A 25,396-nucleotide genomic window follows, 5' to 3' on the forward strand; every position below is an offset into this window, starting at 1 on the left:
CACCATTGTGCCCTGTAACAATTTTACTTGGATACAAACTAATTCATATTTCTGGAGAGCTCCCAACTTCTGGTGAACAAAGGCAAAGACAGGCAGACGCTGAACAGGACCTGCGTTAAAGTGAGCAGCGGGGATTGTTTGGGCTGGGAACAGCAGGAATCACCTGGCAAATTTATTCATGAGGGGGGAGTACAACTCAAAGGAATCACAGTACACGACACATACGGCACACTGAAAGTAAGAAGGGAGGGGCGGGTGTCTCCAGGTTTCAGTATCTGCAGAGCTTTGAGGTCTGATTGTCTTTTTCCATCAGCATTTTGGTGGGGGCAAGAGTGGGGAGGGGAGTGGGAGTGGACTTGTGGGGAGAGGAATCATATGGCACTGTACAGGCAACCCAGACAAATCCAAACACATTTGCTTTAACATCTTCAACATAAAATGCACTTCTGATTTAAAACCGAACTGAAATGAGTTCAACGACGCATGCCAAATTATCACGGAGATTCAAGTCAACTCTTGGGGAGTTTGGGTTTGGGACAGAAGACAGCAGTGTATGGCTGATTTTGAGCTTTCTGTCTTGTAAATGATGCCGACACAACATCTATATTTCTGCCAACTATTTGTCTCAAATCAAGTTGAAACAACAGAGGAGTAAAATGTTTGGCTTGAGTGTCCGGGCAGATACACATTCATATAGTTACCATTCTTTAACACAATGCTTTAAACATATAAAAGACAAAAAAAAAAAGTAAAAAGTAAAACGTATGAAACAGGAAGAGGAGCAGTCAGTGGAGCTGTGACTGTTAAAACAGTATGTTGCTGGTGCCAGATATGGCTGGTACAGGGTCTGGCCATAAATTTCTACCACGGGCAGACTTCATGACACACTGGCAGAGATGTGCTACATTAGTCATAATGCTACCGACATAGCCATCAACTTACACAACTAAAAGAAACAGAGCTCTGATTTAGCCAGAATACTTGATTAGGAGTAAAAGACAATACTGATTAGAGACAAATGACAAATCAAATACCATTATTAAAGAAAGGCTAACGTTGACACGTGTCACTTTGAAAATGAATGCCCTCAAACCTTTACAATATGTCAGATTTACAAGTAAGAAGATTCTTAATCCTAACATTTAATTAAGGAGCCACGTTGTGTCCACAGTGAAGCCAACACACCGATTTAAACCTTTATTTGTTAGAACAAACTATACTTAAAGTCCTGGATTAATTCCATTTCATGACTACGCGGTGGACTGTCATCATTAATATGCACCCATGTTCTCATAATAGGAAAAAGGCTTACAATAAAACTTACATGACCCCTTTTAAAATATCATATCTTACAAACAGAAGTAAAACATTTTGAAACGCTATATTTTTTTTCCTTTTTTTTTTTAAAACAATGAAACACCAGTTTTACCAGAAAAAAACTGCAACCAACAATAGAAACTTGACTAGGCTACGGAGGAATGCATATGATTTCAAAGGCTACAGATTGTAGGTTTGCCAAACACCAAATCAGTGAGTGTGTGTGTGTGTGTGTGTGTGGCTAGGAGTAAACATACACACATGCACAGATTGATTTACAGGCCAGTCATTCCTGCTGAAAATGGTCTGTAGCCACAGAGTGTCGTTATTCATCAGTGTCAACAGCGTGAGCACCAGGGGGATGGTTTGGGTTCAGGGACTCGGTCGGGGATGGAGTTCCTCTTTACCAGGTGGCGTTTTCATATCCACTAAACCAGCACCAAGACTTCAGAATTTAGTGCGGAGACGATATCCGGCTCCACAGCGGGAGAGTCACTCAAAAAGAGGAGTTTACCTGGGCTTGTTCATAGTGTGTGTGATTTCATCTTTATATAGTAGATTTTTAGAAAATTTCGCCCAGATCTTTAAAAACGTTTTTCTTTTGAAGTTTTTCTTTTTTAAAAAGCAACGGTGGATTAAAAAACAAAAAGAAAGAGGGAAAAAAAGGCTAAAACTTTAACAGTAATGGCAATGTTGTAGTTTGTAATCCAAAGAGGGGCTTTTTACACGCTTGTTGTTTTCAGTCTTTTCCCGTCGTCCCGTTCTGAGAGACTGCGGTCCAGTTCAATCGGGGGGCAACAGGTCGTGAAGTCGGAACCTCTCCCGAACGTGCGGCCGCACATCCTCGTTCTGATGAGTTCAGCGGGCAGGAGAAACCAGGACAGGAGGAGAATAAAAGGATAAATTAGATTTACTGAAGAAAGTTAAATATCATGCTTACAACATGCGTGGCTGTTGTAAAAGATCCTACAATAGCAGGTAAAGACATCTTACCATCTCAACCAACTTCTCCAGGAAGGGCACCAGCTTCAGCAGCTCGTTGTCATTCTTGTCCATGAACCAGCTCTCTATGGGAATCCCATTGGACAACTGTTGGGATAAAAAAACATTAGTTACCACATATTGTATTTTTAACTAAACTCAAATGTGCCGTAATGAAAGAAGTGAAATCAAAACTCCTCAGAATTATTAATAAACCAGGGTTTCCCACAGCGTGAGACAGTGTAGCTGCTTGAAATAACACGAGTGTCAGAAGAAATTATTATCACCTTAATGAAATCTGGTAGAAAAGTAGATGAGCTATGGCAGACAGTGACTGTTGCATATCTAATGAGTGAAGGGGTTGTTTAAAGACTCGTCTGGTAAACAAACTGATGACAGATGAGATGTGTCAGCATCTGCCTGATTCAGCTCAGCAGGTTACAATGATTTATCAATCATATCCTATGATTAATCAGGAGCCACACGCTGCAGTCAGGAAAGATGAAATCTTGGACTATTTTACATTGAGATTACAGCTGTGACCAACAATTATTTTCAAAATTAATCAGTTAGTCAATTACTGACGTCTTTAAATTGCTTCTTTTGTCCAACCTACAGGCTAAAACCCAAAGACTCTTCATTTAAAATCAGAAATGACATCAAAAAAGACGAAAATCCTCACATTTAAGAGGGTGAAACCACCAAAATATCGAAATAGTTGGTAACTTATTTCCTTTCTATCAGTTAACTGCCTACTTGTTTTAGCTCCATTTGAGAGACATTACAGCCAAAAGGTTCAGTCAGTCACAATCAAGTTGTGATGTGTGAAAACATCGTGTTATTTAAGTTATTTAAAATAAAAAAGACACTTTTGCTCTGAAACTGAAACAAGTTTTCCTTTGTTGATGAAACTGACGCTTGTTGATAACCAGCTGCAGAAAACATAACACTGCTGGTTTAGCGTTTGGTTTTCACCTGATATGCAAAGGCTTGTGGTGAATTGTCGATGATGATGGTCTTTGACAGATCTCTGCCCAAGATGTTGAGGTCTTTGATGTAGTTTCCCTGGACACAGACACAATGCTCACGAAACAACCTGTGTCTAAAGTTACAGCAGGGAATGAGAGGAAAGAGGGACGAGAGAGAGAGAAAAATCAATCAGTGACAAGGTCAGAGCAATCAATAATTCAGAAAAAACACAACACTGACACCTCAACAGCAGCACACGTCAACACTAATGCTAGATACAGCTTCTGAGTTTGTTGTGTAATTGTAACAGGAAACACACCGTACCTCACTAGCTGCTTTTTAGGATCCAAGATGTTGAGCAGTTTGTCTGCATACACCTTTTTAGAGGCTGTGAATAGGATGATCTGGGAAAGAGAGACAATAAGGTTAACTTTCAAATCTGATGCCATGAAGATGAATTATCGGAGTAGGCGGGTTTATATTTACCTCGTAGATTTGAGACATACGTTCCAGAAACTCTCTGAAGAACGGCCTCAGGCGCACATACACCTGCACACGACAACACACCACTGGTAAGTAAATATTCACCACGCAGACATCTTGATCACACATCATAAGTTATTTTGTCCACTGAACTGAACATTTCTTCAACTGTTTGACACCTTTCCTGTACAAATAGGACAATATCGCCCTCTAGTGGCGTCATGGAGCAAACAAGGGAAAACGTTCCTCTCAGTCAGAACTTACCTGGTAAATGACATCTTGAAAGAGGACAGGGAAGGTAAGTGCTGCATCCTCCAGCTCATTTAAACTGCAGTGAACCAAAGTTTCATCCTAATGACCCAAACAGAGAAAATGGTAAGAAACTGTGTGATATCTTTCAAAACTTTTAATAAGAGAGTTTAAATAATCATTAAAAAATAAGGAAGGGAAAAAACAATGTGTTGTTAAATGTTCAGACTGACCAGGTCTAGGACCAGAGAGAACTCAGGCGTGCTGCGTGTCTTCAGCGGCAGCGCCGGCTTACGTGTGAGCTGCTCTTCTGTCAGTGGAGGGACGTGCTTGATGAAGAAATACCTACAAATCAAAAACACCACACGTACTTTAAGTCAAGTTAAACACCAATATTCTACGCAAAGTGGAAAACTGACAAATTGGTTGTGTAGAGGCCGTCTTAAGTCTTCGGTACCTTTATCTGAACTCTCTTGCCATTATAACCACGTATGAGATACGTAGATGGTGCATTGAGTGCGGCTTGGCAATATCAACAATAATCGTAAAACAACTGTGTTGCTCTGCTGTCCGCTTGTTTATTCACGCTACAGAAAGTTTCGCAATAAATCTCTACTTCATGTTCGTCTAAGGGTAGGCTATGGAAGCCGCACAGGATCACAAATATCCAAGAAAGAAATCACAACAATTATTCAACTTTACTTCTCAAGATCATAAATGGTGCTTTTAGGATATGCAGCCACACGAGACAACAGCAAGGAGGATTTATCAGCTATTATATAAGAGCGTCCATTGTTGTAGGTTCAGATGTCAGATCGGTGGTCTGGATATCATCGGCCTTAACTTAAGTTTTGACCTTATTGAATCAAATGTCTCATCGTGCTAAAAACAATGCCCTCATTTTGCAAAAGCTTTCCACATCATCAACAGTCTGGTTCTGCTGTCTCTTCAGTGGCGTCTGGCTATAAGACTAAGCCTTTTATGACTGTCGTGTTTTACTCACGGGTCAAACACTTCCCAGTCTTCCTCATAGGACGCCTCTGGTGGTACTGTGGTGGGGGGAGCGTCAACGTACGTCATCTCTGGACTGGAGCCTGGAGCTTGAACCACAACAAGAACAAGATGAGAAACAGAAGTAGCACTATAAGCAGAGCCAGCAATTGTCACTTACTTCATGATTACCTACACATGAAGTAAGACTCGTAATGTTTCAGAACCACGTGCTCTCAGCTGCGTTATCTACCTGTGAGGGGCGGCAGGTCAGGATCGGCCGCGAGGCCTCCTTCCACTACGGCGGGCGACACCTCGGGGATGTGCGGAGGTCGCAGAGGTGGCAGCTGTGATACACTAGAGTAGAAGTTAGTGGGGGCACACACTTCCTGTGTGGATGTGGCTGTGCTGGTGGGCGTCTCTACAGGCTGCTCCATCTCCAGCTGCTTGACTATCTCCTCAGCCTCCAATGCCTGGTCTGGAGAGTCTGAACCAGAAGAGGCTGAAAAACAAATGCAAAGAGGGGTCATCAGAGTTCAGCATCATCCTGTAACAACTGACACAAAAGACATCACTGCCACGGTGAAACAAAGCGCACAGCATACAGTGGAACAACAGATTATTATGAAGTGAAACACGCTGCTGGGGCTTTTTTAATGCAGATTTCACTAATATACGCTGTATTTTAACAGCACAGACACACTGTAGGCTTGAACCTGGTCTCTGTTTACGGTGCTACTCATGAATCATGGGTACTAGCTTCTTCCAGGTGTGCTTACCATTTTTAGCTGGTGAGAAGAAGTTGAAAACAGGGGAGAAGATGGTCCCGAGAAGGGTGGTTCTGGGCGGGCTGGTGGGCACATCGACAGCCGTCGTCTCCTCCAGGCTGCCATTGGGCTTCTCCTTACTCCTGTCATGATTGGTTGCCTCTGCAGCGGTGAAGGAACACGTTTAGTTGCCAGAGAAATAAATAATTAAGACCAACTTTTTTTCTTGTTTCATTGAGTACCACTCACGTCCATTAAGTGAGCCTCTCCTGCCAACCCTGCTGATAGTCTTGCGAGGGGTGTTGGTGTTTGGGGTGGTGGAGGTGATCAGGTTGTTGTCCACATCACAGTGGAGGCGTGTCTTCTTGGCTGGGCTCTCCTGCGGCACCTTAAGGAGACAAGACATCAGGCAAACAATTGTTAAACAATAAAAAACAGTCAACCTAAACAAAAAAAAGCCTCTAAAGTCTGTGTGATTTGGGGCTCTCTCAGATGAAGGAAGACATATCCACCAGCAGAAGATTTAAAACTTAAGTGACAAAGACAGGCCGTGTCAAAAAGCTGAAAAGGACAACACATTTAGGACTAAATTCACACATAACTTTTATCTACAGATGAACCAACTGGAACATGGTAGGGCTACAACTAATGATTACTTTCAATGTTGAGTATTTTCTCAATTATTTTGTCAGTTGTTCGCTCTATAAATTACAAAAAATGGCGCTCAGTGTTTCCCAAAGACCAAGATGTCGTAGTCAAAGGTTTTGTTTTGACCATAAACCAAAAATATTTGGTTTACTTCCATAGAGGAGTAAAGACACACGAAAATATTTGAATTAAAGACGATGTAATCAGAATTTTACTCAGTTTGTTAAGGACTTAAACTAAAGCTACAGATCGACATGGGGAAAGAAACTCGAGGTTTAAGCTCCAAGTGTTAAACCGGGACTTAAAGAGTAAGACGAAATGACTACGTTATCTAAAAACATCAAACAGCTTGTGTCTTTGTAGAGGAAAACCTTCTCTGAGCAGAGTTGACTTTTCCACTTGTTACTACGTCCTGTCCCAGCACACCAGCTCTGTGAGCCAGTAGCTAAAATTAGAGCCGAGTCCGACTTCTCAGACAAGCTGCTGCATTCCAGCAGACATTTCTTGGGAAACATGACACTCTGCACCAAGAAACACTGTATTTAACTCAGCAACCTGGAGAGCACAGGGCTAAAAACCGTTTTAAAAACAGAGAGGTGCAAACAAGTCGAGGTGAGACTGTTAAACCAAAACACACCGAGAGGAAGAAGCTCAGCTACAATACATCAGTGCTCCCAGAAGGGGCACCGCACTCTCAAATGAATTAAAAAGCAGGGTCATCTGATGTGATCACAGGAGTCGGTTACCTTGACAGCATTTCCTCTGATGAACTTCTTGATGGTCGAGAACAAGCCCCGCCCGCCGCTAGTAGGAGTGTCCTCTTCTACTTCTGAATGCCTCCGCTTGGTACGGGATGGGCGGCTCGCCAGGCTCGGGTTCGGCTGCTGAGACGCTTTACGCATTCTCAGCCTCATTGTTTGAGCAGTCACATGTAAGGCTGTTTCACACAAATCAGACGTGGGGAGAGATGACAGAAACAGAGAGAAAGAAAGAGTCAGTATGACTGCACAGTCGAGGAAACACAAAGCAAATATTTAACTGTTGAGGCGGACGAACAGGTTGTTGTTACAGTCTCCACTGGTCTCACTTGTACAATGGATACGTCTGTGGGTTGTATCTATCTGTAGTCGGGTAATACTGGTGCATTTTCTGCCAACATCTGGATGCATTCAAGATCCCATTTCACTTACATCACAGTGGATCCCGGCAGCCACAGCTGGCTTTACTTCTAGTCGTACAGTAAAGGAAAAAAAACATTGCCCAGGATGTTACTATACACACTCACTCTCAAGTACTCCCTGTTATTAGCTGTGTGCACATGAGATCAGTGTTTCAGTCAAGACAACAAAGTACAGTAACTGGAAAAAAAAAACCTGGACGCTGACAAAGATTTTCAAATGTGACCGATCTGAACTCTGAAGGAAATAATTCCCTATTCTCTAAAAATGAGGGATTTCATTGTTTGCCATCGTGAACGCACAAACTCTTCACAGTGAACATGGATTGTCAGTCGAGCGTGCCAGCCCCCTTTGCGCTTACGTAATGGCAGCTGGCTGAAAATGTGTCCGGACATATCCACAACCTGTCAGGATCCCTGAACGCACAATAGCTCCCTCTCAAAACACACCGTACATCTCTTCCACTACATCTGCTGTACATTCACACAGGGGGTGTATCCATGAACGCACCAGAGGTGTACGTGCTGTTGCTCAATCGTGCTCACACGAAAAACCCAACAGGCGCCTGAAGAGCGTCAGACTACATGGTAACATTAAAGTAAGAGGCGGGCGGGAGAAAGTGGGACAAGCCTCAAAGTTGTGACGGCTTGGAGTATCAAATAAACCAGCAGATCTAAGGCGGCCAATTTGCATGAATTTCAACGTGCTAGTTCGAGGAGGATTCGCTTCCTGACGTTATCATCATGTCGAACATAGAGGCTGCTTTTAAAAAGTGTCAGCGACACTCCAACACCTGCTAGGAAAGAGTTTACAAAACGATAATCCAGTTTCTAAATAGTCACAATTTCTGGGATGGTTTTAGAAAACGCAAAGATTTCACGTGCACTCCTGAGATTTAAAGATTAAGTCGACGAACTATCAGTGAATGCTCGTGTAGCATCACACAGGACAACATACGATGAAAACACTTAGCCTACAGTGTGGATGTAGTCATCACAGTGCTGACAGTGTGCTTCATAAATGGATTAATCATGCCTGTGTGAAGTAACGCTGACGAGATTATATTAGTTTTACAGCTCAGGGTTGCACCGATCACTAAGTCAGTGCTGCTGATGTTCCCCTTGTTACCGCTGGTTGTCTCTGCTGATGCAATGTCTGTGTATATTTGGTAAACATCCTCATGATGTATAACAATCCCCCCTCTTTGTACCTGATGCCCCAAGAGCTCAAGACGTCACCAGAAATGTACCCTGAAATCTCATGTGGAAACATCCTCCACCATGAGATCCACTGTCATTAACTTAACTCATCATATATTTTTAGAGGCGTTGCGCCAATAAACACTTCTTTATTATTACAATTTTTTTCCCCTAGAGCTACTTTCAGTCTTAACTTTCTTCCCACGCCTGCTCATATGCAATGCATGTGTTACTACAACACATCAGGGTTTTTTTTCCCTGTTGCTGCTAAACACAAATCAAAATGAAGTGTCTGTTATATTTAGCCACTGTGTGATCAAACTTCGCCGCGGCTCGCATGGCAACAACACCACAGCTCCTAAACATCCTCCTTTCCAGGCAATCGCCCACTAACCAAGGATCCTGCACACAGCTAGGTACGAGCCACTGAGCGGGAAATAAGAACATGCATGCCACTGAGACTGTATGAGCGAGCTAGCAGACGCTAGCCGCGGAAACAGTGAGGAAGCCAGCGAGGCCCCTCGGCAGCCTGTCCGCTCTAAAATTTACTCCCAGGCTAACGTTAGCCGACTGGCACCAGAAGTGGCTGAAGCATGTATTATATATATACAAAATTAAGTTAAAAAATAAATTAAGTTAGAGGACACAACTAGTCCGGTTGTCTCACTCATGGCCAAATCAGCGTTTGCAGAAGTTGCACTACATAATCACGACAACCAAGCTTCCCTGCTAAACGAGCAGCTAGCCAGATGAAGCTAATGCTAGCATTACGAACTACAGGAGGTCGTGTGCTAGGCGCTAGGGGTTATGGATGTGTGCAACATTGCTTTGTTCGAGTAAAGTTATTTTAACACTGTCATACTGTACAAATAGTGAACGTTAGATTGTTAATACAAGTCAGTATTTATGTTAGTCTGTAAACGTTCACGTTAGCTTTTCAACACGACAAGCCCGAGCAGGCTAACTTACCGCTAGCAAACCAGTGCGGCATCGTAAGTTGAGCAAAATAACAATACAATGATGAACTTAGGTGCGGAACATTATTTAGCTACATGCCGTGAAGATTGCTGAGTGGTGTGACTCGACTGTCTCCTCAAACTGTTCAACGTTGCATTGTTAATGTTTGCGTTGTTTGTGAGTGAAACTCGTCAGACATCGTTAATCACAACAGCTATCTATCGATACATGGTAACGGCATCCAAATGATCTGTTGATCCAGTCAACGATATCTTAATCTAACAATGTAGATAGCGGGATTTCATTCATCGGCTGTGGTTCGGTTATATAAACTAATCTGGCGCCGTACCTATTGTGTAGTAATTAAATGGTAAATCTGAGTTGGCTAGCTAATGTAAGCCTAGCAAAGTTCTGTTGTGGAATGCCAATTGGGAAGACATTAGCCTCAGTGCAAGCTAGCACATAGCGGCTAGCTACCTGACGGCAGTTAGCTGGGCGCTCATTATTTAAACAAGATACAAACAATTGCACTTTGAATGTTTAATACGCGAGTAGGAATTTGTTGAATGGTCTGAGTACAAAGAGGAGAATGAAGCGAAAATTAGCTAAGGCGTCGAGTCAACCGGGAATTAGTCATGTCCACGGTAGGCCGTGTTTTAGCTCCCCCTCAGCTATTTAACTTAGCATAGCACAGCTAGCTTAGCGTTAACCCTACCTAGCCTTCTTGGAAAAAACTGCTTCGGGCTAACAGATGTGCACAGGCAAGGAAGGGAAATATTTATCCTGTCGTTAGCCAACATTACATAAACCGCAAGCCGAACTGTAACAATACACGGAACACGGCTGGTTAACGTTATCGACTTACTTTACGGTGATCCGCAGTATCTGGAGATAACGACTCAACGCCGATCGACCATCACAACGAGAGGCGGCGGGTGTTTTTCTTGATCTGGTCCGACTTTTTCCTTCTGTGTACATCTACTCAAGGTCCGTCTCCGAAATGACACATCGTTGTGTTACCAGGCGCCATTTCCCGCCTCTGCTCAGTCTCTCCGAGGCAGATACCCGTATGGGACACAGACACACCCCCTTACCTCTCAACAACAGCAGCCAGTCTGCAGCGAGCAGCCCGCCCGCCTCTGCGCGTCCTCCTCTTACAAACACACTGTTTAAAATGTCAACAATCCGCTGGACGTTTAGGATTTTCTTGCAAGTGCACTTCCACAACTGAGAGAAATGACATGAAGCATCACCTTTAATAAAATTAAATTACATTCACTGTGCCTTTCCCCCCCTCCCCCATGGGAAATCCTGCACAAACACAACTGGTTTCATGTTCATGGATTTCCCTAAAGGTGAGGATTTAAGTTTCCCTCAGTACAAACGGTAACAGTTCAACTACATTATGTACAAGAGACCTCATTAATGGAAGCATGTGTACAGTAAGGTCAGCTCCGTGTGCTCGGTTGATCTCCGCACACCCTGGAGGATACTAAAGTCGCTCTAAGTATTGCTTAAGCATCAGTATTTTGCTCAGTTTTTGATTAATAAAAAGGTTCAAATGCATGCAAGGGCATCGCTGAAGAAAGAAAACAGAGCGAGGAGCACTTCCGAGTGTCTGTCACCAAGAAAAGAAATTGATTTAATAGGCCGTAAGCAGAGTCCTTGGCATTTGTAACACATTCCCACTCCTGTAAGTGAAAGAAAAAGAAAAATCCCCTCCGTGTCCGAGTCCAAAAGTGATGTTAGGAAGGCAGAACGCTGAATTAGTCTCTCTGATGAACATCTCAGGTGAAGAGTTTGTTTGTGTCGAGCGACCTGAAAAGGAAAGTAGCAAAAAAAACCAAACACATTTGGACCTTGAAGTTCAGGTACGAGTCGACAGGGCTCTTTTCAGACGGCTCCTTTATGAACTGAGGCAGTTATCAAATAACACAAGTCAACAGTCAGTATACATGATGTCATCTCTACTGTCATGACTGAGAACCACGAGCAGATCAACAGCAGCTCAGGACAACGCCGGGACTGTTTTTCTCTTCGTATTATGTTATTCAGAATTAATTCATTAGTTGCAAAGTCCTGTTCTTCAAAATAGTCCGTGACGATGAGGATGCACCCTATAAACTCTTAAACATGTCGATGCTCAAACTATTTTGTCAAGAAGGACCGTGGTCGTAGAGAAAAGGTCTGAATGTTTTTAAATGAGCTACGGCTGAACGACTCCCCGCTCAGAGAATGTCAATGGCTTGGTGTCTTTTCCCGTAATCCACGGCGCGCTCTCCCTGCATGTCTCGATCGTCGTCGTCTGGGGGGAAAACAGAAAGCGACACAAACGTTAGAGGTCAAAGTTAAAGACGGTACGCTCAGTGATGTGTTGTAACCACACAACAAGTTATCGCTTATCATTTATCTTAACTACGATCACATCACAAGCTCGACTCCGCTCTGTTACAGTGAACAGTCGAGAAATATCAGGATTTGTTTTTTATGGTTTGGATTAACGTCGGCGCGTCAACAATTACAATTCTCACATTATTGCACCTTTAATGTAAAATAAATGAATTGAGAGGAAACATCTAACTTCCTACATCTACCTCACTTATTATTAGCTTCCTTGTAGGCCGTTATAAGAGACTGCATACAGTTCAAACAGTTCGACAAAGATGTAATAGACAGAAATGACGCTGACATGACTTAAAAAATGTTTCAGGAGGATGAAAACAAAAACATCGTTCTCAAAATGCAGCATTGTTACACTCTCATCAAATATTAAAACTCTAATCTAGCAGGCGAATCAGAAATTCATGGCAGGAAAGAAACAACAAAGAGAAAAAAAACACGGGCATGCGTTTTGATATTTCAAAAGGAGAAACACAGACACATTCACGAACACAGTGAGCTATATTTATCTACTGGTCTAGATGTGGGTCAGATGTTTGGTGGGCACAGACAGGTGGTGAAGCTAAAATGAAGCACAGGCAGGAGAGAAAATACTACATGGCGACTGAATTACTCTCACAGAACCGCAAGTTTCCTGGGGGTCAAGACTGTTGCTGTGTCTATACAGTAACACAATGTTACTCATCCTGAACTGCGCGCACAGCAGTCCTGCTTTGACCCTGAAGGTGTTTTTTTTTTGTTAATGGAGGATCTCAGGAGCAAACTCGGGGTACTGTGAGCTACTCTAACTGTCGGGACAAATGCAGGGGAGGGTTGGCAGCAGGACAGGGGTGGAGGGAGGGAGCAAGGGAGGAATGGTGGATACACATCTGGACAGGTAATCCAGTCCCCCGACCTGGCTCACCTTGAACGTCTTCCTCCCCACCATCACCATCCTCTTCCTCATTGTAGGCCAGCTCGGCCTGCTTGTCGGCCTCATACTCACCAACGTTCCCATCGTCCCCATTGTAGTCCGCTAGCTTAGAGCCGTGTTGCGGATCTACTGGGGACTCGTTCTCATCAAAGAACCGGCCTGCAGGAGGCAGAGAAGGGCCTCATCAGGAAGGGAGGGAAGCGAAGGCAGTTGTAGGGAGGAATGGGTGAAAATACTGCATAATGAATGCATGAAGGAAATCGGTGATCACATGAAGAGGGTGACAGAAGATAAAGGGGATGAGGTGAATGGATACAGGGTGGCAGATGTTAATTAGAAGACAAGTGTTTCAGAGGAGCAGGGAGAGTCAATCATGGACTTGAAAGCAGAGTGTTGAGTGGAAACAAATGTGGTTCTCTTGTAATGAGGGAGGTTTAAAGTGCGGGGAGCACCGAGTGCTAATTGTGTTACGGGTTTAATCATCTGTACGATCCAATCAATCAAACACAATAGTCCTGCTGTAAATCCCATCTTACGCTTCCATTGATTGATTTGATTCAAGTCGAGGCCGAAGATACTGAAAGTGTGACGTTTCTAAAAGAGCAGCTTCGCATGCAGAAGCCATCTTAACTGTGATCGTCGGAAGAGGATGAAAATTGTTCTTTATGCGATAAATCAGTATTTGACGTGTGTTGAAATACGTCAGGCTGAAGTCTTTTTACTGGATACTGTGAACACAACCATCTATTTTATATAGTATTTCTATTTTATCTTTTTCATTTTGAGTCTATTTTTATTTGATTTGTTTCGTACATTTCTTTCTTCTTTTCCCCTCACACTGCCGTGTCAATGTGAGTTTCTCCTATGGGCGATCAGTAAAGGTACATTGCACCTCATCCCATCTTATGAACATGTGGCAGTGGAACAGCGACATTTATCATCTAATCTTGTAACATTTTACAATTTTTAACCTGCTTTAACACTGAACAGGAAGTCAGTATTTTCCGTGTGTCAGACGGCCACGTTAAAGATCCAAAAGGACTTTATAAAGTCCAGAGGTTTATAAAATTGTAGGGTTGCACGTTATGGAGAAGAAAAAAAATCATATTGCGATTATTTTCACATATATTGCAATATTCTTCCTTATTATGCGTTTTTGTCACACATTTGACCTTTATCAAAAAACTGCAGCTTCTGCAGATTGGATATTGCACTGTCATATTTCCAGTTCTGTCATTTTTGATTAATTATGCAGCCCTATAAAATTGCCAATCAGAGAAACTGATCATAACATACGTACAATATATTACCGACCTCTATCGCACAAACATCTGAGGCGGTTTATGTCCCTCTCTCGCTTCCTGCAGGTTTGAGATTGCTCTGGTGATCACGACAGGACAGGGTGGGGACTCGAGATGCACTGAGGCAGTGTCTCTGGGCTGCTAGTGTCTAGTGAGCACCAGACACTGCCAAAAAAACGAGACATCTGGTGGGTGTCGGGTGTTAATTTGCCATAATAGGATGCAAGTATAAAGAGATGAGAGGATTAGGAGGAAAAACAAAATAAAGACGTGAACTGAATACAGTCAAGTGTTTAAAGCAGTGGATGCTGCAGAGGGTGAGGCTGATGTATAAGGGAGATAAAAGAGACGAACGTATGAAAACTGAAGAGAAGGAGGGAGGAAAGGCAGCAGAGCAGAGCAGAAGCCAGGCAGCAGGAAAGGATCATCTGGGAGCCAGGTGTGTGTCATTTGTCTCCTCTCCTCTGCAACTGAGCCCTCGCTCTACTCCCTGACAGAGCTCCTACCCATCAGACATGACTAACATTCAAACAGATGAAAGTGTGTTATATAGAAGTAGGGCTGTAACCAGTTAGCAATGGGGAAAATTCACACCGAAGGCATGACACCAACAAGTATTTTACTCTCTGCGTTGACACTCATCACAGAGAGCTGGAGGCAGCAGCTAAGCACTAGCAAGCAACAGCTGTGATTATAGTTATTATTTGTATTTGTAATATTACCCCCCCACACACCCCTTCAAAATAAATCACCAATCAATAGGTTAATAAAAACCACCAACTAAAGCCGCCCTTGCAAATGACAGTCTTCCCTTTTTCAAATTGCCGTGGAGGAACTCACTTTGGCGGTGGTGTACTGGCTCTGCTTGAACTTGGTCTTTGGCGCGGTGAGGCTGGATGGGGTTGGGTACCTGGGCAGGGTTGGGGGGCAGAGCAATCCCCTTCAGGTGTTCGCTGTCACCCTTTACATTATCAGGAGCTGGGAATGACAAAGACACTTGTGTTACATGTATGAATAAAATATCAAAAAGGTCAAACATGTTCACTGTTACACCTCATCAAAGCGTCAAACTTCCTCCTCGTCTGCTACGACTAAATGTCCCGAGCAAATAAATGCCTTGTTATTAGAGTGGTAAAAACTACTGCGTCTGTATGCTTTAATGTTGCACCTTAAGTTGTGAAAGATGTCACACAAGACTGGGAAAACTCATTAAAATGTAGAAACTGGCAATGAAAGATAACAGCTATTCTCTGCTGCCTTTTAATTAACTAAAGATTCAGTCAGAAGCTACATATCAATGAAGCCTGAGAACAAATAATCACATGCCTCGAAAGACTGACTATCATAATTAATACAAATTACATGGATGTGGTGCATTCTGTACCTTGAAGTTGTCTTTGTTGTTCTCCCAGCTCATCCGCCTTGATACCTGCCTTGTTGTCTTCTTCGAACACTACCGCTTTCTCCGCCTGTTTGACGATGCCCTGAGGTGCGATCACTGCTGCTCGGCCCTCCACTCTGTCCTGCTGGAGCCTGGGCTCGTCCAGTGACAGGCCCTGGCCCCCGGGGCCATCAGCTGCCCCGACTCCAGGTCCAGCACCGGCTCCCACAACCACATCTGGGGCCTCATCGTGCTTCTGAGTGATGGCTGGTTTCTTCAAGGCTGTGGATAAACAGATTGGAAATGTAAAGACACACTGTGGTGAATTTTTCGTGTTTGACTCGCCACAAGGAACAGATACACAGTACGTATTTAGAGCCATGACCCCAAACAAGCTGTTTTCTTGATGACACGTTTGGTGACATAAGGGAGTGGCATTTCCTGACCCTGCCACAGAGCTATTCACGTCTGTCTGTAGTCCAGTGGTTAGTAATTCTTCTCCAGTTTTGTTTTCGATGTTGCATTTCTTAACTGGTAAACTGATGTGTTTGTGTTTGCACAGGCTGAGTTTATTTACTCAGCCCCCTACACAAGTCACAGGTTCAAAATCATAAATGTGTGTAAATCCATATTTACAATCTGATCTGTCCAAACACTGAACACTGGGATCATCTTTTTTATCGTTTTACGTGACCTTGCTCTGCCCATACTGCCTTACAAACGAGTTAAAATGTCAATGTTTATACTTTTAACATAATTTTCCTCACTCATTAATTCCCTTGTAAATCTGAAAATGGCTTTATGAGTTTAGGTCCATTGCTTACCAAACTGCACATCATCGATTTTTCCCACCTCACTGTCTTCAATACCGGGCATGCCAGCGTCGCTGCCAGGCTTACCCATCTCTTCTGTAACAGAGCAGAGGGAGTATTTGTTAGTACACGGTTTGACATTGAAAATGTTTGATGATTTCCCTTTTAATCTGTCACTTATGAGAGGAACGAGATATGCAGGAAACAAACAAGAGTGTAATTATCATATTTAAAGAGCGGGTCCAGACGCGTTTCTCTTCTAGGTCTTTGAAATGGAAACTCCCACTCAGCTGTTACTAAAGGCAGTGATGTGATGTGGGTCACAGTGCTGATGCCCTTGCCTCCCCTCTCAAAGGGTTAGCTCGGAAGATTTGATCTTAGAGGTAGAAGATGATGCTTTTTAAAATTAAAATTAGACCTTAACTTAAATCAAATGTCTTTGTTAGTTTTATTGCTTTTACTTTGTATGTCTTGATTGCTGTTTTCTTGTTTTTATTCTGTGTCCTTTCGGCTGCTTGCCTGCAATTTCTGTTTTTATCATCTGTTTTTAGTATTTTTGTTTTATTGCTATCGTTTGTATTGTACATGTAAAGCACTTTGAATTGCCTTGCGTATGAAAGGTGCTATACAAATACATTTGCCTTGCCTTCCTTTGCCTAATTGCATCTATGCAGGATTTGCCGGTTGCTGCTTGTAAAAACACTGAGAAGTTGACACAGATTAAACGTTATTTTCTGATTGTGTCATGGTGGTTATGTTCTGCCAAAGTGAACGCCTCATCCTGTCAACTGTGTGGCCACTGACCAGCCCTGTGACTCTGTGTGTAGTTCAACCACACCCCCACCATGTTCAAAGAGACACAGATCTGTAGCTCTCAAGTCACTGAGGAGAGGCACATTGTTAGGCTAAGGGGCTTATTTGTAGCATCGTCATCATGCAGAATCCTACGTCACATGGGGAAAAGTTTTGGAAGGGTTAGGATAATGGCATTTTGACTCAAACTTCAAAGAAGTTTCAGATATTAATACAAAAAGAGCACCACAAAACGATAAATAAGACTCAAAAACCCCCAAAAATAATGGACCCGCCCTTCAATTTCTTCATTATATCAGAGATTGGTGCATCTAAACTTCATTATAGTAAATAAAATACTACATTTAGCATGTACGTACACAGCAATACAAGGAAGAAAGGGTCATAACAGCATAAGCTTTGGTCGACACTGTCTCGTCTACCGTACCTTTTAAATCCGGACTGTCATGTCGGCGAGTGGCCACTGTATGGCGCTCTCCGACCATCTCCACGCCAGGTGCTCCCTCTGCACGTCTACCTGCCACTACGCCCTTTTGGCCGTCCATCAAACTCTGATGAATTGTTAAAAGGTACATCAGAGACAAAGGAGCATATTGAAAATGAAGAGGAGGAGACACTTAGAGAGTTTAACTGTATACTGTCAGTACATCGGTGTTAAAAATGAATTAATCCTACAGTGCTGAATAAATGTATGTGTATTATGTACTAAAGAATGACAACTATCTTGTTGGTCTGGAGTACAAACGACACTAACCTGTCTTAGCTTTGTTGCTTCCTCCTCCAGGGTCTTTTTTGTTTCTTCATATTCGTCTTTCAGTTGTGCAATTTGACGTCCACACTGTAAACTGGTTAAGACATATTCCTTGTGAATTTCACCCACATAGTCTGGGATTTCTTCATTATATTATAAAATTGGTTTATGCAAAAAAGAAAAGATAATTTTTTTGAGAAATAGCAGAACTGAGTAGGTATAAAGGTATTTTACTATTATATTGAACACCCAATATCAGTGAAATATCACTTAGATTAACAAAAAATAGGAAATTAGGATAACCGATGACCTAATATCACCTTATTATAGGGAATAGTCAACTGAAAAGCCATTACATGTCATGATAATGGACAAGTGGAGAAGATTTAACTTACCTCTCATACTCCAGTTTTCTCTCTAACGTAGTGCTGTTTTTCTTCACTTCCCTTAGCTGCTCTTCCTGCTTCATGAACTCCTGCTTCAGCTCCTTTAGCTGCTCTGTTTGCAGCAACACAAACATGCATAAACACATAAACACAATATATTATGTGTTGAATGAATAATAAACACTTCCTCAACAATTTCAATTTCCTTACGGATACATTTTTGTGTTTGAGAATGCCCCCTGCTGGTCAGATATGGATAAAGTCCTACCTTTAAGCCTCTGGATTTCTGTCATTTGGGCTGTGACATCATTTTGCACCTTCATCTGGACAGAAGAGAGAAAACATGTTGAGGAATCTTACGTATCTACGTTTTGACTCTAATCTATTAAGAGTTGACCTGTTAAGCTACAGATGTCTAAACTGTGCGACAGGTTCTCTAATTAGCAGGCAACGTCACCATTTACACATGAATGCAGAGGAACAGGTTTGTCTTGTTCTTCTGTGTATGAGGCACCACAGCACCAACAGATGGCAGCCAGTGTGACATTTTATTCAGTTACTGCCACAAGGCAATAAGATCGTGCCTATCAAAACCAACATGGGGTATTAAACGTTAACCCGATGGTTGAAAAATGAGGAATCTCATTCAACTTCACTGAATAAGTGCCTTTGTAACATGCTGAAAAACACTTGTACTGAAACAGATAGCTTATACATAAGTAAGTAAAGTGCCAAGGACAATAAAACTGTAATGAAGTCCAATACAACAGCTCAAGATGTGAAACTCTACCTGCAGCCCACACTGACGCTCACTGTGATATTAAATGAAACTGTTGGCTGTTCTTTATTTTGTGCTTTGATAAAACTCATATCATAGACTGTTGAAGGGATGGAGGGAGCTGGCTTGAAGATTAAGAGGGGCTGTAGAGGGGAGGGAAACCTCGACCTTGGACTTAAAATGATACCCAACATGTATTTTCAGAGTATCAAACGCTCAAAATCTACAGGTTTGAAACACAGCTGGTATAAAGTTGTAGTTCTGTCCTTGACAAAAACCAGCAGCTGCTGTTCTCTCTAATATGATTATACTTTTATAATACAACAGTGACAAGTTTTAGAGCAGACAGCGTATCAAACAGTCCACTAAAGCTTGCAGCCTTGACACAATTTCTGGCAGAGCTTCGAGGGAAAATTTCATGGAGAGAAAGTACATTAATCAAAATTTGGACCCTAATATTCCACTAATAATTAGAATAATAGCACAATCAGATTGAAAATGCCTCACGTGACCACCTAAATCAGAAGAGACTGATCCAATTCAGTCCAATCTGAATTAATTTTCATTCTGAATGTATTTTCATTCAGATTGAGAGGCAATCGTCCGTTCAATAGGAAAATACCAGTGCCTAACAAACCATGTAAATGCTTAATCCAATTGTTTCTCTCCAGTTGGCGCATGTTCGCCTCCCGTGGGGCTAACATTTGGTGATTTTGCTTCCAAGAGGGACAGAAACAAGGCAGTAGCAAAACAGAACTGGTCTGTGGCTGACAACTTTCTTGTTACAGAGCTTAAAAGATTTAAGGATTGTTTAACACCTTGATTTATAAAAGGCTCGAAACAACAATTTGTTGGAAAAAGTGTTTGAAAAGCTGATCGAAGCCGCAATTCGCCTGAACCAGAAACGCAAATATTGTTCTCAGCTCCGTCAGATTTGATGCTTCACAGCAGATTAAATGCTTTGGGGCGTGTGCACCCACATCTTATCAGATCACTATTAAACGTCCATGTAAACAATTAAGTTGGAATCTCTTATCAGATGAATTTCAATCAGATTGAAGAAATATTATCAATATAACCTCAGCTAATAACTGTTTGTAACACACACTGAGCATATTAATTGACAGTGGTGAAGTAAGTAATGCAACAGGAGGGGTTCGAGAGATTTCTATGGATATACGTTTTTTCCTTTTGCCAGAAACGTTCCCCTTTTGAATCCACTGTGATTGTCTGGTTTCTTGAATGAGTTACAACTGACTGAGACTGAGGGCATTGAGGGGAAAGAGGACAGGAAATGCAGCATCAGTGTCGAGACTAAAGCCTCTTCCTGCCACTCTCACTGGTGTTTAATGGCTTCCTTTTGCAGCCAGCTGAAACAGGTTGTATACACAACAACATGGCCGTCTGTTTACAGACTCGATGACCAACTATAAGCTTGCGTAACTCATTCTTGCACCTAAAGGGAACGGGACTATATATAATATACTGTATGGCAGCTCACTGAGACTAAACTGTCAGTAGTTTTTTCTCTGCATTGCAGGCCTCTCACTGTATGTAGCAAACACGCCTGTTGAAACAGGGTTGGGCTGTTGACTAAAGAAAGGAGTGGAACGACTGCTATTCAGCACCTGCCTTTATCGGGATTACGGAAACAGGAATCAGGATACTGAAGTGACAATCAAGAAATTAGGGCGCTCTGACTCTACACAGTTTTTCTACACTTCACTAACTGAACTCGGCTCAAAAATTGAAGCTCTGGCTTTTTAAATCTCTTATACAAAGACAGTTTTTCAACACTGTCAAACAACTTGGCTGCCAAGAGGGGTTTAAGTATTGCATAAAAACATAAAATTGTCAGTTTGCAGATGATCAGACGGTGCCAGCACAACAGGCACCAAACAGAAGGCTAACTGTTACAGGGCCATTGTTGTGCTATAATTTGATTTGGCCACAGTATAACGGATCTGGCACACAAACACAGCGTGCAAAGGTCGGCAGGAGAAACGTTTCAGAAGGCCTTAAAAATCTAAGATTCATTTTAAACAAATAGGTTGCCTATTACTAGCAGCATTATCTTGCTGGTCACTGAGTAACTGCACTCAAGAAGCTAAGAGGAAGAGGTTTGATGTGTTGTGGTCAAGGACAGCTTGTCAGCAAATGATGAGCAAGATAATTGCTCTCAGCCTGATAGTCCTGCAGATTACCCTCCAAATATACTTAAGTGTTTCTTTAATATACATTTCACTGATTACCAATGAGTAGTGAGAAGTTTGCCGCTTCAGGATCAGACAGTCATTAAGTCATCTTCTGCTTCTATTCAAATGAGACGTCAAGTTTAATGTGTCCTAGTTTAGCTCTACTGATATGACTGTGGCATTACATCACATATAAGATAAACATAAGCTAAACAAATGTGTCCATGTCTATGAGAAATAAGCACATCAGACGGGATGCAAATTACAGGAAAACCTCCCACCCATCTGTTGTCTCAACGTCTCCCGGGGCAGCTGGACACACAACACAGTGAACTGCTGGCTGGGCCACTGTGCAGGACAAAAGGTGGAAATAGCCTTGTGGAGCATACAAACGGGCCACTCAAAGAGAATAAATTAGAGCCTCACAACTGCTTCAAAATGTGCTGGTTAAATGAATCGATAAAATATCAATATAGTATATGGAAGTTGACTTCAAATTGTTTTTCTTTGTGAATGTGATTATGTCTTTTATTAAGTATTTGGGGAAAGGTGTGGACTTTAAACAACTACGCTCACGAAACAAACCGACTCATTTTTAGTCTACCAAAAATCGGTACTGTGTGGACTCATCTCTTCTCATAAATTAGAAAAGAGTGTCAACTGATAGCACATTCATCTAAAAGTGGATGTACAGTATAAATCGTGTTGCATTTACGATACATCCTAAAATCCATTACTTTAAGGATAATGTTATCCACACTTAAATACATTATAAGTGGCTAAAAAGCAAAAGGCACAGTGAAACAACACCATTACACTTTTTTCCCCTCAAAAACCTAACAGCAGGTTGCAACTATTTTGGTCGCACTTGCACCCTAAAATCAGCAATTTAGCAGTTTAATTTTTTAAACAATTGAGGTTATCGCCATTTCTTGTTGTGTGTGCTGTGATTAAGAAAAACGTGAAGGAAAAACACGTTCTTTATTCCTGTTTACAATAATTTACATAATGTGTTAAGAAATTAAATTAAAATGCATTATCGGGTGCACCTAAATTATGTGCCGGTGCAACCAGTGTAAGAAGTTAGTCTGGATATTAGTGCACTTTGGAGAGCTTTTAGCTGTGAATTTCCAGGAAAACAACTATGTTGGTGGAGCAAAACAGACAGGAATGCCTATCAATTTTTCATGTATCATCTGCCACTTGCCACTCAAGACGATGTCGTCTTCATATTGACTTCTTGCCTCTTTAAAAGCAGATACAGCTTTGCCACCCCAACCCACCCATCATGAGCTGCCAACGTTTTCAAGTACAGGCTCCATCTGACAAAAGAATAGGGAAATTACAGCAACATAAAGTAAATATTGTGATGATGCGATTGATTTCGGCTACTATAATACTGATAATGATGAGATAAGATAATATGAGATAGCAGTGCTAGTGTTCCTCGCTTTATTACAGTTAAGTGATACTTATCTAAACTTGTCTGACGAGCTCAGTGAAATCAACACGGATCCTGCTTTCTCATTCTGCTCCCATTATTATTTGCGTTCCCCGCCCACACCTTTGTTAAATACTGTACGAGAGCATGAACAGCCCTTTCTAAAATGTAGACACGTAGTTAATAGAGGTATTGAGTAGTGTTCAACCAAAATGGCTTTATGTAGCTTTAACTTCTTAAGCACAAATTTGAGGAACTTTACTTGAGTATTTCCTTTTTCTACAAATTCACACTTCCTCTCCACGACATTTATTTTATGAATATAGTTACTAGTTACTTTGCAGATTCAGATTATTCAGTGTTTATAGGTTATTAATTGTGACGTGTTACCAACCAGTAGTTGTTGTGGGCTGAACATTGTGTGAGAGGATGTGGCATCAGAGCCAAGGTAGCACATTTTTAAATTAGTTTATTTTATTGGCAATCTGACGGAAAAATCAGATACCGATAATCGGAAAATGCTGAATATCGGCCCTGATAATCGGTCTACCCCTGGTACTGAGGCTCAAGCTACTAATGATGCTTGGCTCTGTCACCATCACCCAGCTTTGTCTGATCATGTTTTTTTTTCCTGGGCTGTGAAAACTTTGGTTCCTGGACGTGCCAGATGTCAGTAAACACAGCTCCAGTGAAATTAACCTGTAATAATTAAGCTTTAATTGCACCAGAGCTGGAGTGGGGATTAGACAAATTACCTTATCATCAGTGCACTTTTTGATGAGCGCCTCTCGGGCCTGCAGCTTGCCCTCCAGCACGCTGTAGTCTCCATCCTTCTGGTCGATCTGCTTCCTGTGCGTGTCCACCTGCACCATCAGCTCCGAGTTGCGCTTCTCCAGCCGGCTCCGCGCCGCGTCCGTGCGCTTCACCTGCGTCTGCACCTCCGCCAGCTCATCCAGCAAGCGGCCGTGCCTGTTGGACACTGTCCAGTAGTTGAAAGACAGTATGGCGATGATCACCATCAAGAAGATGAGGATGAAGGACGGGAGGCGGCCTCCCCGTCGGTTTGCACCAAACCCAACCATTTCAAAAAAACAAAGTGTATCTTTACTTCAACCTCACAGAGCTCAGTGAGAGTATCCTCCCGCTGTAAAACACATCCGTCTACGTGACATGCCGCGTATATGCGGCAACCGCTCGGAAACGCAAACACCACACAGACAGACAGTCATGAATGTTCAAGACTTCTTCACATTTCTTCTGATCTTTTTTACTCTCCTTCCTCCTTCCGCACACTAGGCATCTTCTCCGCAACTCGTCCAATGTCAGTGGGTTGGATGAAATACGCCCGCAGGGACGTGGCCTAGCTCAGCTGGCAACGTTAAACACAGCAGACGAGACGAGACGTGGACAGCTACACGGCTCCGTGGCACCGAGGAGAGCGACTACACACCACACAGCTAGCTATACACCATTAGCCTCCAGCTACTTCGTTTTCACGCTCCTCTTTTCTGTCTCGGGACTTCGCGCACTGACGTCCGAAGCCTCCTTTAATCGCAGAATCGCCGTCAAACAGGACCAGTGATGATTTTCGATGCCGACCTGGCGATAACGTTAGCTCCCATTGACGTTACCGATGTCCAGCTAACCGCTTCACACCAGCTAGCGACGGAAGGTGCGACAACACAATCAGCTGCTGCCTGTCAGACGACGGAGGTGTCGTCTTTTCTTGCGAGGGACGGGTATGACCCCGGTGACACAACTGACCAAACCCTAGCAGACACTAAGGACACGGGCTTTGTGTCACACTCTCCTCAACTCGCTGCTGCTGCCGACCAAACATGATCCCTGCGCCGCGTTAAGCTAGCTATAGACAGTCTGCGTGGCTTCCGCTCTGCCGCCGTTTCAAAATAAAAGCCCGAGGCAGCGCAAATAAATCGAGGCTTTTTGTCTTTTGAGTGCATCGATTCAACGTTTAGTCGACGCCTGTGAGCCAGTTTATAGGCTTGAGGCTTAAGGTTCACACTCGTGGTATGAATGATGGAGGAGAATTATCGATCAGTAATAAAATTGTGTGAAAACATGGCGACTTACATTTCGACTCTGACGCCACAAGACCGGAAGCACATGGCCGAATGAGAAAATACTTTACAGATATAATGAAATAAGGATTTAATTATTTATTCATATTTTTCCATGTTCAGGAAGTGTTGCGTGTCGGTCTTGACAACAAAGGCCTTCATATCCATTTCTATGACAGTATTCTCACTGAAAACAGCCTTTTAAAGAAAAAAAATGTGTAAACTCAAACAACTTCCCTCTGATTATCTAATTAATGGAGATAAAAGGTGTTTTCTAATTGTGACATCTAGAGGAATCAACTTTCAGGGGCCTAATTTAATTATAAAGTCTACCTTCATGCAATCTTATGTCATTTACGTAAACATTTCGAGCAGCCTGATGTCTCATGTCTTTTAAAATGACTAAACC

The 25,396-nt window shown here is 42.5% G+C and overlaps 2 protein-coding genes across 5 annotated transcripts; both read right to left on the minus strand.

Moving 5' to 3' along the window:
- Nucleotides 1–1,184: 1,184 nt before the first annotated feature.
- Nucleotides 1,185–10,917, minus strand: ctdspl2b (CTD (carboxy-terminal domain, RNA polymerase II, polypeptide A) small phosphatase like 2b). The gene is made up of 13 exons (XM_073464565.1): nucleotides 10,604–10,917; nucleotides 7,151–7,341; nucleotides 6,006–6,144; nucleotides 5,769–5,918; nucleotides 5,243–5,491; nucleotides 5,003–5,099; nucleotides 4,233–4,344; nucleotides 4,015–4,101; nucleotides 3,754–3,816; nucleotides 3,592–3,671; nucleotides 3,274–3,400; nucleotides 2,311–2,406; nucleotides 1,185–2,166 (listed from the first exon to the last, which is right to left on the minus strand). The coding sequence occupies exons 2-13, from the start codon at nucleotides 7,316–7,318 to the stop codon at nucleotides 2,101–2,103; spliced, it is 1,434 nt and encodes a 477-aa protein (XP_073320666.1). The 5' UTR covers nucleotides 7,319–7,341; nucleotides 10,604–10,917; the 3' UTR covers nucleotides 1,185–2,100.
- Nucleotides 10,918–10,975: 58 nt separating this feature from the next.
- On the minus strand, nucleotides 10,976–24,766 carry golm2 (golgi membrane protein 2). 4 transcript variants are annotated; one of them, XM_073465156.1, is made up of 10 exons: nucleotides 23,665–24,766; nucleotides 18,764–18,818; nucleotides 18,505–18,607; nucleotides 18,113–18,203; nucleotides 17,786–17,909; nucleotides 16,558–16,641; nucleotides 15,737–16,015; nucleotides 15,193–15,330; nucleotides 13,043–13,210; nucleotides 10,976–12,043 (listed from the first exon to the last, which is right to left on the minus strand). In XM_073465156.1, exons 1-10 carry the CDS (start codon nucleotides 23,989–23,991, stop codon nucleotides 11,967–11,969), a joined length of 1,446 nt encoding a protein of 481 aa, XP_073321257.1. In that variant the 5' UTR covers nucleotides 23,992–24,766; the 3' UTR covers nucleotides 10,976–11,966. The 4 variants fall into 4 exon arrangements, with proteins under 4 accessions (XP_073321257.1, XP_073321260.1, XP_073321258.1 ...); XM_073465157.1 differs by having other exon boundaries at nucleotides 11,869–12,043; nucleotides 16,558–16,638; nucleotides 23,665–24,080; XM_073465159.1 differs by lacking the exon at nucleotides 13,043–13,210 and having other exon boundaries at nucleotides 23,665–24,741.
- Nucleotides 24,767–25,396: the final 630 nt, after the last annotated feature.

Source organism: Pagrus major, chromosome 4, assembly GCF_040436345.1.
Source record: "Pagrus major chromosome 4, Pma_NU_1.0".
In the NCBI taxonomy this organism is placed as follows: Eukaryota; Metazoa; Chordata; class Actinopteri; order Spariformes; family Sparidae; genus Pagrus; species Pagrus major.